The 15,771-nt window shown below is 47.1% G+C and overlaps 1 protein-coding gene across 4 annotated transcripts in view; it reads left to right on the top strand.

Moving 5' to 3' along the window:
* Positions 1–200: 200 nt before the first annotated feature.
* GRM8 (glutamate metabotropic receptor 8) overlaps positions 201–15,771 on the top strand; it is a 944,681-nt gene continuing 929,110 nt past the window's right edge. For 2 of the 4 annotated variants that reach the window (XM_056118372.1, XM_056118371.1), the window contains exons 1-2: positions 1,879–2,211; positions 13,103–13,926. In XM_056118372.1, coding sequence (XP_055974347.1) covers positions 13,417–13,926 — 510 coding nt within the window. In that variant the 5' untranslated portion in view covers positions 1,879–2,211; positions 13,103–13,416. Of the gene's footprint in view, positions 318–1,164; positions 1,453–1,878; positions 2,212–13,102; positions 13,927–15,771 lie in introns of those variants that run through there. The other 2 variants (XM_056118374.1, XM_056118373.1) reach the window with 2 other exon arrangements.

A 15,771-nucleotide genomic window follows, 5' to 3' on the forward strand; every position in this document is an offset into this window, starting at 1 on the left:
GGCCGCCTCTAGATGGAACTTTCTCACCAACGCTGAGCCGCGCGGCTCCCGCTACCTCCCCGGGCGCAAGCCGGAGAGGGGGCTCCCCGCAACCCTGTCTCTCGCCCTGGCAGGTGCCTGGGCGATAACTCCTAGGAAGGACCGCTACCTAGTGTACGCAGAGCCCCGTCGTCCGCAGCAAAGGGAATCCCGAGGTCCCCCCCCGCCCCCCGCTCCCCAGCTGCGGAAGCCGGGGAGCCGCGCGGCGCGGGTCCCCAGGACTTTCCTGAATCCGCCCCTGAAGGATGGTCCCTGGCACCGCTCCAGCCACCTTCCAGGTATAAGGAAGAAAACTGGACCTTTTTACGCCATCCTTGAACTCTTGGGGGCGCGCTCGAAAGAACCCCACCTCCACGGGAGCCCCGGGAACGGGGTTGGAGCTCGGCGGGGGGGCGGGGGATCACAGTGGTCCAAGCTGCAAAGCTCATCAAATGACCACACAGCAGCGCGCCCCGAGGCAAACTTTGCGGGGAGTCCGCGCAACTGGCTGGCTGGACCGAGCGCATCACCCCGCTCCTCTTCTTGGCAGGGGCGTGGTGACAGGACACATTGGTCATTCCTCCTCCCCCGCTCCCACCCCACCGGATTCTCCCACGGCGACCCCTTTCGGAGCTGCGCTTCAGAAGGGGCGACCACCCTCCTCTCTCCCCCCCCCCAGCGTGCGGGGGCCGACGACGTGCTCTGGGTGGCCGTGGAGCGGCGCCTTCCCGCGCGGGTCCCGGGCTCGCAGGCAGAAGTGGAGCCGCTCAGGCTCCTTCCCAACCACGTCCCCCTTTTCTCTGCTCCCGCAATTCTGCCCCCCTTCCCGCCGTCTTTTAAGGGCCTCCCTTTGGGTTGGGGGCGGGTGGGGGTGCGGTTTCAAAGCCTCAACTATTGGCATCTCGGGTCTCCGCGGCGCAGCCGGCCCAGGTGATGTAGCACCAAGAAGGGGAGAATCCGCCGGCACAGGGTCCGCCCCCACCACTCGCTAACCCCCCGCCCCCTTACCCCCCCCCCCCCCCCCCAGTTCCCGGGCAGCGGCGGGACCGTGCTCGGTGACGGCGAGACCCAGGGGCTCCCGCCCCTCGGGGTTCCTCCTCCCGCTTCCCAGGGCGACCGGTGGGCGCGAAGCGATTGGCAACCCCGGGCGCGATCCCGGCCGCAGCTCCCCGCGCCACGCGGGGGGGAACGGCCGCGGGTGGAGGATCGGGAGGCGCCGGGCGCAGACCAATCGCGGCGGCCGGTGGGAGTATTTGTTATTCACATGGAAGAGACTTGGCGCCGGCAGGGCCAGCTCAGCCCCCTCGGCCCCGAGACCAGCCACAAGTGCGGCCGCGGTGCTTGCCAGGCGCGGCGGCGGCGGCGGCGGCGGCGCTGACATGGAGCTGCGGGCCCCCCGCGGGCTTCCTCACCGCGCCCTCTGCGGGGAGCAGGGTAAGACTCGCCCCGCAGCCGAATGAGGAAAAGAGGAAAGAAAGCAAGTGCCCAGCCACCGGGGGAAGAAAGAAAGAAAGAAAGAAAGAAAAAGCCAAAAATAAAACCAATGCCCCCAACCCCAATTCCTAACTCCCTGCAAACGCTATGCTAGCTGGAAAAAAAAAAAGAAGAAAGAAAAGAAAAAGACGGTCCCTGCTCCCCCCCCCCCAAAAAAAAAGCTTTTCTTCTCGAAAACCGCTCCGTGGACAGCCAGGTGCATCGTTCTGTTATCACTTGAGTGATTTTGCTTTTTTCTGGGCACAAGTAGATAGAGGATGACCCTGCACAGCCGGGATCTGAAGGGAGCGCTGGCGGGTGGCGGCGACGGGGATGGGGGGCGAGGGAGAGTGGGCAGGCACCAGGGGGCGAGGGGCTGGCCGGGCATTGGAGCTTGATTGGGCGTCTGTTGATTTTACGTGGCAAAGAAGAAGGCAGCCACCCCGCTTGTCTCTCCGTAATTACATCCCCGCGAAGAGAGATTCAGAAAAGCGGGAGGCTGAGCTCGGAAACTCCAGGGCTTGAAGGTGTGATCCCCCAAAAGTTTAGTCGGCGAATGGGAGACGGAAGGGGGACGGGCAGGGGGCAGGCGCGCCCGGGGTGCTCGCATGGGGCGCGCGGCGGTCGCATCTTGAAAGCGCTGCTCGTCGGATTGTCTGCCCCGGTGACCTCCCGGACCGGCCCCGGCGGAATCCGGACTTGCCCCGCCGGGATGACGAGGTACCACGGTTCTGGGAATCTAGCGGGAGGGAATCCCGAAGTTAGAGGCTTCCCGGATGAGTTGGGGTAACCCCCCCACCTTCCTGAGCTTGGGGTTGGATGAATGGCTATCTAGGAGCTAAGAAAGGTGGTGGTGGTGGGGTCGGTGGTTTTTTTTTTTTTTAGATCCCACATCACCGCACGTTTTGCCTTGACTTTGCGTTCTGCTGGGGACCCCCCCCGCGAGCTGGGGATTTCCGAACTCCCCCTTTTGTGGCTTCCGTGAAAACACTGGAGTTTCTTGCCCTACTGGGGGTGGGAGAGATGAGGAATGGTCGGGGCTACCTGGAGTTTAAAAGAGCCGAGGCAGAGGCGCCCGGCAGCTCTTCCGAGGCTCCGGGGCCGGCGTGGCCGGGTTTCCCGCGGCGCAGGGGCGCGGGGCGTGGGCTCTCGCGGCCGCCAGGTGCGGCGGGGGCGGAGGCGCCCGCGAAGCTGGATCCCTGGGAACGCCCCGGGACTCGGGCGGCGCCGGATTCGCTCGCGGGGCGCAGCAAAGGCTGGGGGAGGGTGGGATGGGGGAGCCGGACTTTTCTAAGGCCTTGGGCTCCTCGGATCCTGCTTCAACAGCCGCCCGAGGAGCTGAGAAGAAACAGGAGGATGCGGGGAGCGGGGGGGAGGGAGCGGGGGAGAAGAGGAGGAAGAGGAGGAGGAGGAGAAGGAGGAGGAGAAGGAGGAGGAGGGATGAGGCAGAGAGAGAGAGAGAGAGAGAGAGAGAGAGAGAGAGAGAAGAGAAGAGAAGAGAGGAGAGAAAAAAGAAAAAGAGAGGAGAGAGAGAGGCGAGAGTAGGGAGAGAGAGAGGAGAGAGAGCGAGAGCGAGCCCAAGGAGCCACGCCAAGAACGGGCTCCAGGACTCTGCCCGTTGAACAGCTCGGTGATCCCTTGAGGGTCTTGCAGTTGGTGAAAATAGAACGGAATCACCCAACAAACAGAACCCCGACAACCCCCCCCTTCCGCCCCCACAAAAAAACAAAAAAGCCAAACCATCTGTCTGACTTGCTCCCTTGGTGCAAATGAAATGCAGAAAGGCGCGCGATTCACCCCGCTGCGCAACACGCCCCCCCCCCCTTCTCCCCGAGCCATTGCTCTCTCCACGGCCACTGCAAAACCAGGGTCCCAGGGTGTCCACGCGCCCCGATGGTAGATAGAAACGGTTCCCCCTCTCCCGGTCTCCCGGTTCTCCAGTTGCAGAAGCCCAAACACTTGTCCCCTAAGCGATTCCGCCCCCTGCCCCCCAGGAGGGAAAGCCCTGTTTGCCATTTGGGGGTGATCCTTTCCCACAGACCTAACGGTGTGGGAACCTCGAACACCCAAGAACATACTCCCTACTCGACCACTACCGTGATTGAACACAAATGGTGGTGGAGATATTGACAAGAAACATCCGCGGGAGAAATGCATTCCGATGAGAGCTGGTATTTTGCTTGGAAGAAAAAAATAAAAAAAGGGAAAAAGAGCCCCCAGCAGGTAGATCTGGGATAAACAGCCTACTGCACTTGACTGTAATTTCCATTTTCCGTTATGAAATTGTTTGTCAATAATTGCAAATGGCTACAGAAACCACTTTAGTTTACCTTGGTCACTTGCTCGTGAATAATGTCTTGAAAGATCTTCGACGTCGGAGGCGGCATCTGCTGTGTGCAATTCATTGTCTGGTTTCGGAAAACATGTGGTTTGATTATTTTGAAGAGAAAAGCTATCTCCGTCAGGGAAAATGAAGTAAGATTTTAAAATGCAATTTTCCTATTGTGGAGTCAACTACAGGTTGTGTATCATACCTGAGATAAAGACAGGGAGTTCCTTCCTTTAAATCAAGGCTGTGGGGGAGAAACTGATGAGGAGTGTGTGTGGAGTGGGCGGGGAGGGGGAGATATACCCACAATAAAGGAAAAAATGCTGAGAAACGCTGCATATTGTTACTTAGGCTTAATTTGTTTTATTCGAGTTTTGCTTGCTAGTTTGCCCTATCACTTCCTTTGCAAATTATGGCTACTTGAATAATTCCCCAACAGTAAACTCTGAAAAGCACAGAGAAAGGAAGAATTGAGCCCCAGTGAATGCTGGACAAAGTAAGAGGTCTGGAGAGAGGTGTTCTTTTCGAAGTTAACAGGCAGATGGGAGCTGCTCTGAGGCTCATAAACAAGCTGCCATTCATATTGGCATCACCCCGTCCCGATCTTGATGTAAAATTGTTCCATTGTGTTTAGGACATGAGTCACTGAACACTGGACATACATATTCGTGATATCAATGATATTCCTTCCGAGTTTCTTTCCACCTGTCTTCCTTCTGTGGTTAAAATAAAATACTCGACGGTAAAACGGACCTTACATAAGTCTGGGGAATGGAATTTCTGTGCATCAATGTCTTACGAAAGAAGATGCCATGTAGATTTTTCTCTAAATCAGGGCCATGACAAATACTTTAGGGCAGCAGAGGTTCAGGGATAAAATCCCCTTTACTGTAATCCCAAGGTCCGAGTAGTCCCTGGAGCCAAAACAGTTTAGGTCTTGACCTAGAAATGGGCAGCAAAAATGCACCGAGAAGAACAGAATAAAATAGTTTATGACTGGACCTGAGTGGTAGTACAGACGGTAAGGTCCTACCTTGCATGCTGACAACCCAGGTTTGATCTCCGGCACCCCATAGAGTCCCCCAGTCTCTGAGCACAGAGCTGGAAGTAAGCCCTGAGTTTGGCTAGGTGTGTCACCGACCCTCCAAAGGAAAAAAAAACCCACAAAAAGAACCCAACCTCAATAGGAGTTTCTGGAAGCAACTTGGGCAAGAGTAGACATTTGCCATGAACTTTGTACTTTAAGGGTGCCTGGTGAAGGACTGTGTGAAATATCCTAGTCTCTGCTCCTGATATATCCAGTGAATGCAGATGTGCTGACTAACAGTCCCTAGTGTTTCTGTCAGCTCAGGGTTGATGATGGTGGGGGAAGCAATTGTAGCAAATACATGGCTAGCTTCTTTCTCATGTTTTCTCAGCGATGCCCAGGTCACCCTACCATGTGGACAGGGGGCAGGAACTCGCAGGGGTGTGTGTGTGTGTGTGTGTGTGTGTATCACCTTATGTGTTTGTCTCATTCTCTGTGACCAATCCCAGCTGGAGAGAGGTCGAAGGTGCCAGTTGGATTGACATTAGAAAGTTAAGGGTGAGTAGGGCTACAGACTGAGGCTGGTCAGAATCATTTTGCTTCCATGCCAGGAAGGGTTGGGTTTTCTCTCCGTTTATTCCCTACCTTTCATTTTATTTCCTCCTCTCTTGATTCAGAGATGTTGTCTTTGATTTTCAGTTTTCCCTGATGCTTTGACAGGCTGTAACAAACTTCCTGACTAGGTAGGATTATGAGCACCTTATAGTTTCATTACAGATTCTGAGGATTCTTTTATTTGGGGCCACACCTGGAGGTGCCCAGGGGCTACTCCTGGCTCTGCACTAATGGATCACTCCTGATGGGTTCAGGGGACCATATGAGATACCGGGGATCGAACCTGGGTTGGCTGTGTGATAGGTAAGCTCCTTACCTGCTGTACAATCTTCCTGGCCTCGGGATCTGGGGATTTTGAAGTATTTCCTCAGGAGTGGAAGAGCCCTGCTGAGAGTCTCCTGCCCTGAGATCATTCCTGGCTTTGTCTTGTGACACAGGTAGTCTTGATCACTCTTAGAGACATTATTATTTTTTTCCATAAAGAAAGTATGAACCTCCTGGAAAGTTTTATAAATTCAAAATAGTTCAGTTGGGTGAGGAAAGTGCTGCCTCGTCAGATGCTAATACTTGTTCATGACTCTCCCTGGCCAAGGAAACAGAACCAGGTCTTCAGATTGTGATAGGTGATGTGACCCAGGGGTGTTGAGGGAGAAGATCAAGATCTGGGGCTGGTGGAGCTGCTGAGCTTAAGTCGGGAGATACAGGAGAGATATGAGCAGAGTCAGGAGCAGATTGCTAAGTTTTGTCATTTTCATCCTTTTCCTGCAAGGTTATGTCTCAAGAAAGAACACTGGTGGCAGTTTATTGGTGTACATTTCTTTTTTTAAAAAAGTTATGTTTTTTTTTTTAAAGTAACTGTCATCTACAGAGTTATTGATAGCTGAGGGCTAACATTTCTTTCTGACCCTAACTTTCTAGCGTGTTTGCTTTCATTAGTGATAATGACCTGCCTTGGTAGAAGATCTGCATTGCACGATACTTACAATTTCAGAGAATTTACTGTTGTACCAAAGAATAGCATGCCACTGCCTTCTTCACAAGGAAGAACAACCCCTTGGATGCTCTGAGTACCAGGCCCTTCAGTTCTCCAGGACAGAGGCTGTATTTCAAGGCACATCATTTGATAATTTTTTTCCCTCCTATGACCATTTCCCCAATTTTATTTGGATTCTGTGGGCACATGACTAGGAAGGTCAGAAAAGCCCTGAGGGTTAAATTGGGAAGTGTCATCTAAATGCAATACGCCGGTGAAAGGAGGTCTTAGGACTGAGAGTTAAACCCATACATCCCTCTACATTCCTATAGAAGTTAACAGATAACAAGTACTTTTATGCTTAGTACGTCACATCATTTGATTTCACAACCCTGGGAAGTGGCAGAAATCATTCTTCAGTTTAGAGACAAACTGAGTTCAGTTTAAGTGACTCATCTAGTGCCAGATTGTGAGTCCTGGGAGGGAGTGAGGTTAGATCCAGGGACTTCTCTGACCCCATAATGAAACACTCAGCACCTTGCATTGCTACTGCTAAGAAGCAGAGAGGAAGGTAGAGAGCGTGGCAGCTACCCTGCCTTTGAATTTTGACCAAGATTTGAGGCACAGTTGTACATTTTTAGCTTCTTCCTATCCCTGCTGGGGACTGTGAAACTGGTTTTGTAGGTGTATTTAGTGAAAGAAATGGCGTAACGTCTGTGAAGCCTCTGGCCCAGGGTAGCATTCAAAAATGACTTCACTACCTTTCCTTCATCTTACTTGGTACTTAGTGTCATTGCTATGAATACGTCTTATTGTTTTAAATATGCTCCTTTTCTACACTGCTGTGTTATTGGGTGTGGGGGTGGGGAGGGGAGAACAGACCAAACCCCCAAACCCAGTGCAGATTTTGAATTCTACTCAATCTGATTCTATTTTAAATGCATGGGGGATTTAGCTATTTAAAGAAAACCTGTGGTGAATTCTTTTGTAATGCAAATAATCACCTTGTAATTTATCTGTTTAGTAAGTTGAGCTTCTCCTGTATCAGATTGTCTTGGTATGGGGCTTGCTTGCGCTGACATCCCTCTCTCACTAAAGAAAAAAGACCTCACTCGGCTTGCAAACAAAATCAGTCTCACATTCCCCTGTTATTAAATAAGAGAATCTCGGCATGGAAAGCTGAAAGATCCGTGAGTGGTCCAGTCCCACTCTTAAACAGATGAGGACACAGAGGCACGCAGTGAAGGGACATGTCCAGCGAGGGACTATCAGCAGGGACCTGATTCCTGTCCCCATTGCTCCAGGAGGACCCTGTCCTCTCTGCTCACCCTGTCTACCCAAGAATCCAGGAAAATATTCCCTATTATTTCCAGGGGGTTCTGGAGTTACACCCAGAGGTACTCAGAGGCTACTCCTGGTTCTGCTCAGTGGTGCTTGGCAGTGCTTGGGGTACTTGCGATGGTGGATGGAACTGGGGTGAGCTGCAGCAATGCAAGTGCTTTAATTCCAGTACTGTCTTTCTGGCCCCCATATGATGCATTTCTAAAACAACCCCAAAGGGCTTCAAGTGGAAACTTTCAAGTGAAAGTGCTGTATTTGCAATTTTGTCAACTGATGAAGAGAGGCAGTTTAACCTTTTTTTTTTTTTTTATCAAGATGCTGTTTGGCTTTTCTATAAGAAAAGAAGAGATTAAATTCTTGGCTCATGAAGTTCCTTCATTTTTCTTTTTACCCTTTTGAGCACCTGCTGCATACCGCAGAGAACTCTGAGAGACCCCATCTATGTTAGTTTGCTCTCAGTGCATCAGGCTGGCTGAGAAACCTGGTTTGAGACAGTGATGTTTGAACAAACTGTAGTTCATATTCTCAACCCTGAAATAAAATCAGGGATCACCCCCCCCCACACACACACACACACATGCACACATCAGATAGCATCAGATTATTCCTTCCCAATTTGTGAATTCTTCTTAAAGAGCCAGTCTTTAGAGATATAAATATTTCTCTTTTGTTTTTATGGGCTATACCCAGCGATGCACAGTGATTAGTCCTGACTCTGCACTCAGGAATCATTCCTGGTGGGGTTGGGGGATCATATGGGATGCTGGGGATTGAACCTGGGTCCGCTGCTTGTAAGACAGTGCCCTATCTGCTGCATACTGCACTATTGCTCCAGCCCTGATATACACACTTCTGAATGATTTCACTTAAGAAAAAGAGTCTCCTCATTCTCTTATGACCACAACCAATCCCTACAGCAAATGGGGGCTTGGTCAAAATACAGAACCCAGCTGGGCAGGACTGGGGGCCGGGGTGTCTAAGGACTTTGACTGTGGTGCATTTGATGAGCTCTGAGCTTTGGGCCATGAAAGGCACCCAGCCCTTTTTTTGTCATTTACACAGGACTAAGGCTGGGTACATGAAAATTCAATGAATGAGATATTCTGCTAGGTATTTGAGACTATCATATAGAGCAGGTTGGTAGAAAATAAAAAGGAGCAGAATTTAGAGTCCTGGCCTTCCAGGAAATAGCTGGAACATTATGAGGAATCTACAGACTGAAATTCCAGCAGGGGACCAGCACCCCAGCCAACCCAGCCAGAGAGAGAGACTGTTGATGAGAGTCTAATGATGTACCATGTGCCCTTATCACCATGCACTTAGGATGGCCCCAGAGGAAGTGAACAGCAGGGATTTCTGGCTTAAGCCTCAAGCCTTCTTGACTATTGGGCAGCTCCTCTTGTAGGCTTAGATGTTGTGCAAAATCTGCTCCTCTCAAGGCCAAGGGGAGCAAAATCTACTCCCTGGGGCCAGGAGAGGCAGAACTCACATCAACTTGAATCCCAGGAGCAGATGCTGTTTGAACCACACTAGAGAGAAAGAAGCTTAGTTTTGGGGAAAAAAATCTGTTTTATTTGAAATTAAACACAGACTATGAAATTAAACTATTTGGTTGTTAGAGCACAAAGAGGTCATCATTTCTCTCAAACTCACTGACTCCACTAGACTGAATTACTGTGGAAGTTCATGAGCATTGAGTGAGAGCACAGTGAGGTAGGTCTGTGGTGGTCCCCAAACTTTCAAAGTACCCCCTATATTTCACAGTTTGCTTTATGTCACTTCACTTTTATGAAAACAAATGAACAAATAAAACACAGCATAAGTGTTTTTTCCATGACAGAGAGATATCTAAAGAGAAAGATTTTTACATTTTTGACAAAAATTAGGAAGCAAAAAAGAATTGTTTTGTAGCAGTGGAAATAGATGTCAGGAAACCCCTTTTCCTGGAGCAACTTTATATAATATGATATGTATTTATCATATTGTTCCTTTTACTGTATGCCAGTGTTAATTTGGGTTTATGTGTTATTTGGTATGGTTTAGTACACTATGGGGAGGCATTGGTAAGACTGAAAATGTTACCTCTATGAATGAATAAAAATGGAATCTTCACTTAATGCCATTTGGGACTTAGGAAAGGTTTCCTCAGAACATTCTGTGTTCTTAGTCAGGGATTCCTATATATTTCCCCTTTTAACTTTAAAGGAAAACTTCAGTCTTTCAGCTGTCAAGAGTCTTTGAGGTTTTGACAATATATCAGACTTTGACATGTTGTAGTATTTAAACACTACAAATAGCTGTAGTATTTCAGTATTTTATTTATTTACTTTTTGGGGGGGTACAGCTGGTGATGCTCAGAAGTTGCTGGCTCTGCACTCAGGAATCACTCCTAGTGGTTCTCTGGTGACCATATGGGATGCCAAGGATTGAACCCAGGTCAGCTACATGCCAGGCAAATGCCCTACCCTGTGTACTTTCACTCTGGCCCCAGTATTTCGGTGTTTTCAAAGTAATTCAGATCTTTACAGAAACATAAACTTTTGTGAACATATCTGACTTAGTTAGGTGTTGGGCACAGCTCCAGTGGTCCAGAGCACTAATATGACCCTGGCAGCCCCCAGTGCTTCTGGATTTGGCCTTGTGACCCTGTGAGCACCATGAATCAGGCATCACTGGCTGAGCACTGCCAGAAGTGGCCCCTATGATGAAAGGAAAGTGTGGAAATGGTTGTTGTGCTTTTGATGAAACTGGGTTACAGGCCCAGTTAGCTATGAAAACCTCTTGTTGCTGAGGATTTAAGCACTGCCAGGTGCTTTGCTTCTAGGTGCTGTGTGGCAGCCCAAGAAACCAGGCATCCCAGAAAAGAAAACTAGGCTAAGTAATGTGTTATTAATTCTATGTTGCAGAGGAAGGAACTTAAGCAAAAATTTAAGTGAGGTGGCCGGATAGGACATTGGATAAGATGCTTGCCATGCATGCAACTGACCTGAATTCCATCCTCAGTGCCACATGCTGTGGTCCCCTGGTACCATCAGGAGTAATCCTTGAGCACAGAGCTGGGAGTAAACCTTGAGCACTACTGTTGATTGTAGCCCCCCAAACAAACAAAACAAGTCATCTTAATCAATGGTTCTCAACCTTTTTCTGACTATGGTTCCCTTCTGATCTTGTTTCCTTCCAGAGGACTCCTGAACTGCTAATTGGCTACTTACTTTTGTATGCCCACGTTTATGAAAGTTTTACCCATGACCCCTTGGGTAATCCTGGGAACCAAGAAGAGTGATCTACAGTCTCTGATTAGAAATGCTACTCTAGATAATAACCAAAATGACCATTCATGTTCTATGGAAGTACATTCACTTCCTAAAATCAGCTCTTCTCTTTGCTCTTCATGCAGTATCCCCAATCCCCCACTATCCTTGAAGCTCCAAGCTGTCCTCCGAGATGTTAAAGGGGCTAAAAACTATTGCAAATACCATTAATTTTAACAGACACTCCAGGATGGTGCGAATTGCTTTTATTATTTCCAGAACTGTACAGCAAGTGGATCTAGGTTAGCACCACATGAGTAGGTGAGGAAGATTTGTAATGAACAGATGGGCTGTTTTTATGTTGGTCTGTAATGGAAACCCACATATTCTCTTAAGTGTTTCAGCACTTGTGGGTGGCTGGGTATAATGAAGAAAGGCTGGTCTTTGGAGAACAACAGGTATAATTAATGGACTATCACTTAAATGTTTTCATCCGGAAAGTCAACTTGACTTTCTAAGTGTTTTCTGCTGTGGAATGCCTCAGACCAGGCTGTTGTCAGATCACAGATTTTCTGAGGGAGAAGCAGCTGCTAGGAGAATCAAGTGTGAAGAGATATCAAAGGGTGAGAAAAAGAATGATAGAAGAACTGAGTGTTTGGGGGCAGAAAAGAGGAAATACAGGGTTAGCTTGTGGATATTAGTCTTGGAGGCAGACTATACTTTCTGCAGAGTGGGCCATTAGCTGGCCAGGGTGTGTACTTAGTAATACAGGACCAGAGGAGGGGGTTATAACAACTCCTCTTGCTAATCTGAAAGTGAAAAAACAAGTACAGCTTTCTCTGAAGACTTTTGGACATCTGTTCAGTTGTCCTCTAGGGAGATACCATTTTTTCTCCCTTTGGGACTAGGAGGACGGAAAGGAAATTTTATGAGCTGGAAACTGAATGAGTGAGTGGAAAATACCACCAGATGTTGGTTGGTTGGGATGGAGAATTGTCCACATTTCAGGTTCATATTTATCTACAGAACTAAGTTGGACAGGAGCATTAGATGAACCATTCTGCCCAAACATGCCCTTAATATTAATATATGCATTTCAAATATCAGATTTTCTTCTATTGAGTCTTATTTCCAGCTTAACTTCCTCAAATGTCCTTTGAAAGACTCTCCTGATCTCTTTAAGAGGGAAGGAACTAGAATTAATTTTTCTTTCCCCTGCAGACTTGCTTGTCGACATTTTTATTCTATTTCTAGGTTTGATGAAATAACTGTTTACCCCACAGAATTAGGCAGAATGGAGAGTTTTCCATTGATTTCCAGCTCTGGTTTGCTCCTCCTGGTGATGGGATCAAGAGTGTTTATTTCAGAGTTCTGAGCATACCCATTGCTTCTGTCTAATGCATTTAATCAGAGACTCTGACAGTGGTGATGGGCCAATAGCTTCCTACATCATCCTCCCTGTGTGCTTAATTTTCAAGTCCTTTTTTGGAAATCAGAGATCAATAATATTATTTCTATGAAATAGCTAACCATCCATTGTCAAATCTCTTCACAAACTATAAAGCTTAGACATTTTGAGCTTCTTGGATGGATTTCTTCCTTTCTTCTGCGAGAAATGTCATTAATGGATAACTGGCTTGTTGACTACAAAACAGAAAATAACCTTTCGTTATGATTTTGTAGACATAATTTGGAAGACTAACTTCAGACAGCTCTAAAAAATACAATGATAAAAAGTTGAAAAGAAAGAATGCCAGTAATCACAGGATTTTGGCCAGGACCAAAAGAGGATTTGTTAAAATGATAAATAAAACTACTTTTTGGGATACTTGGGAGAATCAACCTAGTTTCTGCTACTTTTCTGTTTCCTTGCTCCCAAAGTCTCATCAATCTCTCTGTTCAGAGACAGCCACAGACAGGTGTTCTGAATCATAGGGGGAAACAGAAGGAATTAGTGTTTTTACTGAATAGGAGAAATTAAAGGAAATGAAGGTTGGCATAAACATGACTTAGAATTATAGAAAAAAATCAACTCTTAGAAATATAACCTTGTTTTTTATTCGCCTGCTCTCCAGGACTAATCCTGCTGCGGGGCTGACTTCAAGGACGTGACTTGTTGGCCTCATCCCAATATCAGAACCTCAGCTGTTATTCTGTCTTTGGCACCCTTCTAGGAAACTTGACTTTAGATGGCAACAAGATGGAATCTTAGAGGTCTGATGGAAATTCACTGTGATATTCACATTAAGAGAGCTTGCTGAAACTCACCGAGCCTCTTCTCCATGGGCCCTGATGGTAGCCTCAAGACGGTGGAGCCTCAGGTGGTCTTTTTTCTTCCGTGGCAAGAATAAGCATTGGGTCTCGACCTGCCACCCCGCCCGTGGAGAAAATGGTATGCGAGGGAAAGCGATCGGCCTCTTGCCCTTGTTTCTTCCTCCTGACTGCCAAGTTCTACTGGATCCTCACCATGATGCAAAGAACTCACAGCCAGGAGTATGCCCATTCCATCCGACTGGATGGGGACATCATTCTGGGGGGTCTCTTTCCTGTCCATGCCAAGGGAGAGCGAGGGGTGCCTTGTGGGGAACTGAAGAAGGAAAAGGGGATCCACAGACTGGAGGCCATGCTTTATGCCATCGACCAGATTAATAAGGACCCTGATCTCCTCTCCAACATCACTCTGGGTGTCCGGATTCTTGACACGTGCTCCAGGGACACTTACGCTTTGGAGCAGTCGCTCACTTTCGTGCAGGCTTTAATTGAGAAAGATGCTTCTGACGTGAAGTGTGCGAATGGAGATCCACCCATTTTCACCAAGCCCGACAAGATTTCTGGCGTCATAGGTGCTGCAGCCAGCTCCGTGTCCATCATGGTTGCTAACATTTTAAGACTTTTCAAGGTAGGTTAAGGCATTGTCGCTGTCAGAGTTGTCAACAAACAGTGACTGTTGTTCTGACTCCAACTGTAGTTTAAGAAGTGAGTGGAGATGAGATGCTCCTATAGTCTTTAAGTGTTGCTGGATTCTGCATAAATAGAGGATTCTGCATCTGGGTTTCGATGCACATTGATTGAATGCTGTTACTATTAACTGGGTTCATTGCAACTGTTTTTTTTTCTCCCCGAAAGATGATGATTTGGGTCCTCAATCTTTGGATATAGTCTCTTATTGAGGATCATTTTTAATCAAAGTAAGCACTTTTAGGGAGTCTAATGAACTTTTAGCACATTTGTCATATAAAATATTTCTATGGCATTTGAATTATAAGATAATTTACTTGGTGAAACTTCCTTAAAGTGGGATGCTCTATTATGACAAAACGTTCCTGTGGGAAGCAGCAGTATTTATTACTAACATGTAGATGGAAGTGACACTCTGGGATAAAAGATGGCCATAAATTTGTCAGGTTTATAATAGCTACAATGGAGCAGAACCTCATTAATTCATACTGTTCTGATGCAGACTGCGAATAATTATATGTAATTCTTATTGAGTTAAAAGTTCAGGTTTAGCAGGATAATTCAAGACTTCTTGATTTAGATTTGATGATATATTACTATTAAAATGCATTTAACAGGTTGAATAAGATTGTCAAAATAACAAAGTATATAACAATACTTTGAAAAGTACAGAGCGCCATAAAAATATTGTAACTCACAATACTTCATTGACTCTCATTTTATTTATTAATATCCATTTTCAGTCTTTTGTCATAGACATCATTGTATTAATTGTAAATACTCTTTGTTCGGATTTTTTTATTCAGTAGGACTTGACTGTTTGGGCTTATTGTGAACTCATGAGGTTTTGTTTTCTTTTGTAAGAAATTGTCCCTATGCACATTAGATTTGAAAATATTAAAAGAATATGGAGAAATTGACTAGGGCAGACAGCAACAAAAATGGACAAAATAATGGACATCTCATTTCACAAATAAAATGAATCATCGTAGGCTTCCTTGGGGATGCCTTCCAAGGTATTTAGTCTGGCTCAGTTCTCATGCCATACTGAAATCCTCTTTGTAAAAGTGACCACCCTGCTTCTCTCTGAAGAAAAGAGAATGTGAAGAGGCAGCTTAATGATGGGCTCCAGACTGATGCAATTTTCCTAAGTAAGGGTGTTGAGTAGCAGCCCTCTGTCTGAGGAGTACTGAGAAACACAGACAGGCTTCAAGGTCTGCTGAGACACTTGAGTAGGGCATTAGGAAGAGCCTCTTGGCAGTGGGGACACGAGATTAAAAAAAGGCAGCCAAGGGTGCTCCAATTCTTTCTCCATAGTCTTTCCAGGGAAACTTTAAAGTTGTTAATCATTTCTCTTAGGCTAGCTGGCTTCTCGCCTGGAAGCAAGCTAAAGAATTCCCATTCTCTTGGGCCCCTCTGGGAGTCATTATATCCCTGTGGTTAAGAGTTTAGGCTCCAGGGAATTTTAGGGACAGTTCCCCAACGATTCTGTTCTTTCTGACTTGATTTCTCTTCCCTGTCCTGCCCCAAACACCTTTTCCTGCTGTTTTTTAGTCTACACTGATGGAGCAATAACAACCACTTCTAGAGCAGAGGAAAGTGTTTGGGAGGTTTTTCTTCTTCCTTTCTGCTTTCCCCTTCTTCTGCTCTGTTTCTGGCTGTCATTAGTCCCACCCTATGGGTTGATTTCCTTCCTGTCCTCAGAGTAAGTCTGAATTTGGGGATTGGGATGGAAGTGATAATGTTTGTTGGAAAATTTCAAAGTGTGTGTAAATTAATTTCATCA

This window comes from Sorex fumeus, unplaced genomic scaffold (assembly GCF_029834395.1).
Source record: "Sorex fumeus unplaced genomic scaffold, SorFum_2.1 ptg000037l, whole genome shotgun sequence".
NCBI classification, from domain to species: domain Eukaryota; kingdom Metazoa; phylum Chordata; class Mammalia; order Eulipotyphla; family Soricidae; genus Sorex; species Sorex fumeus.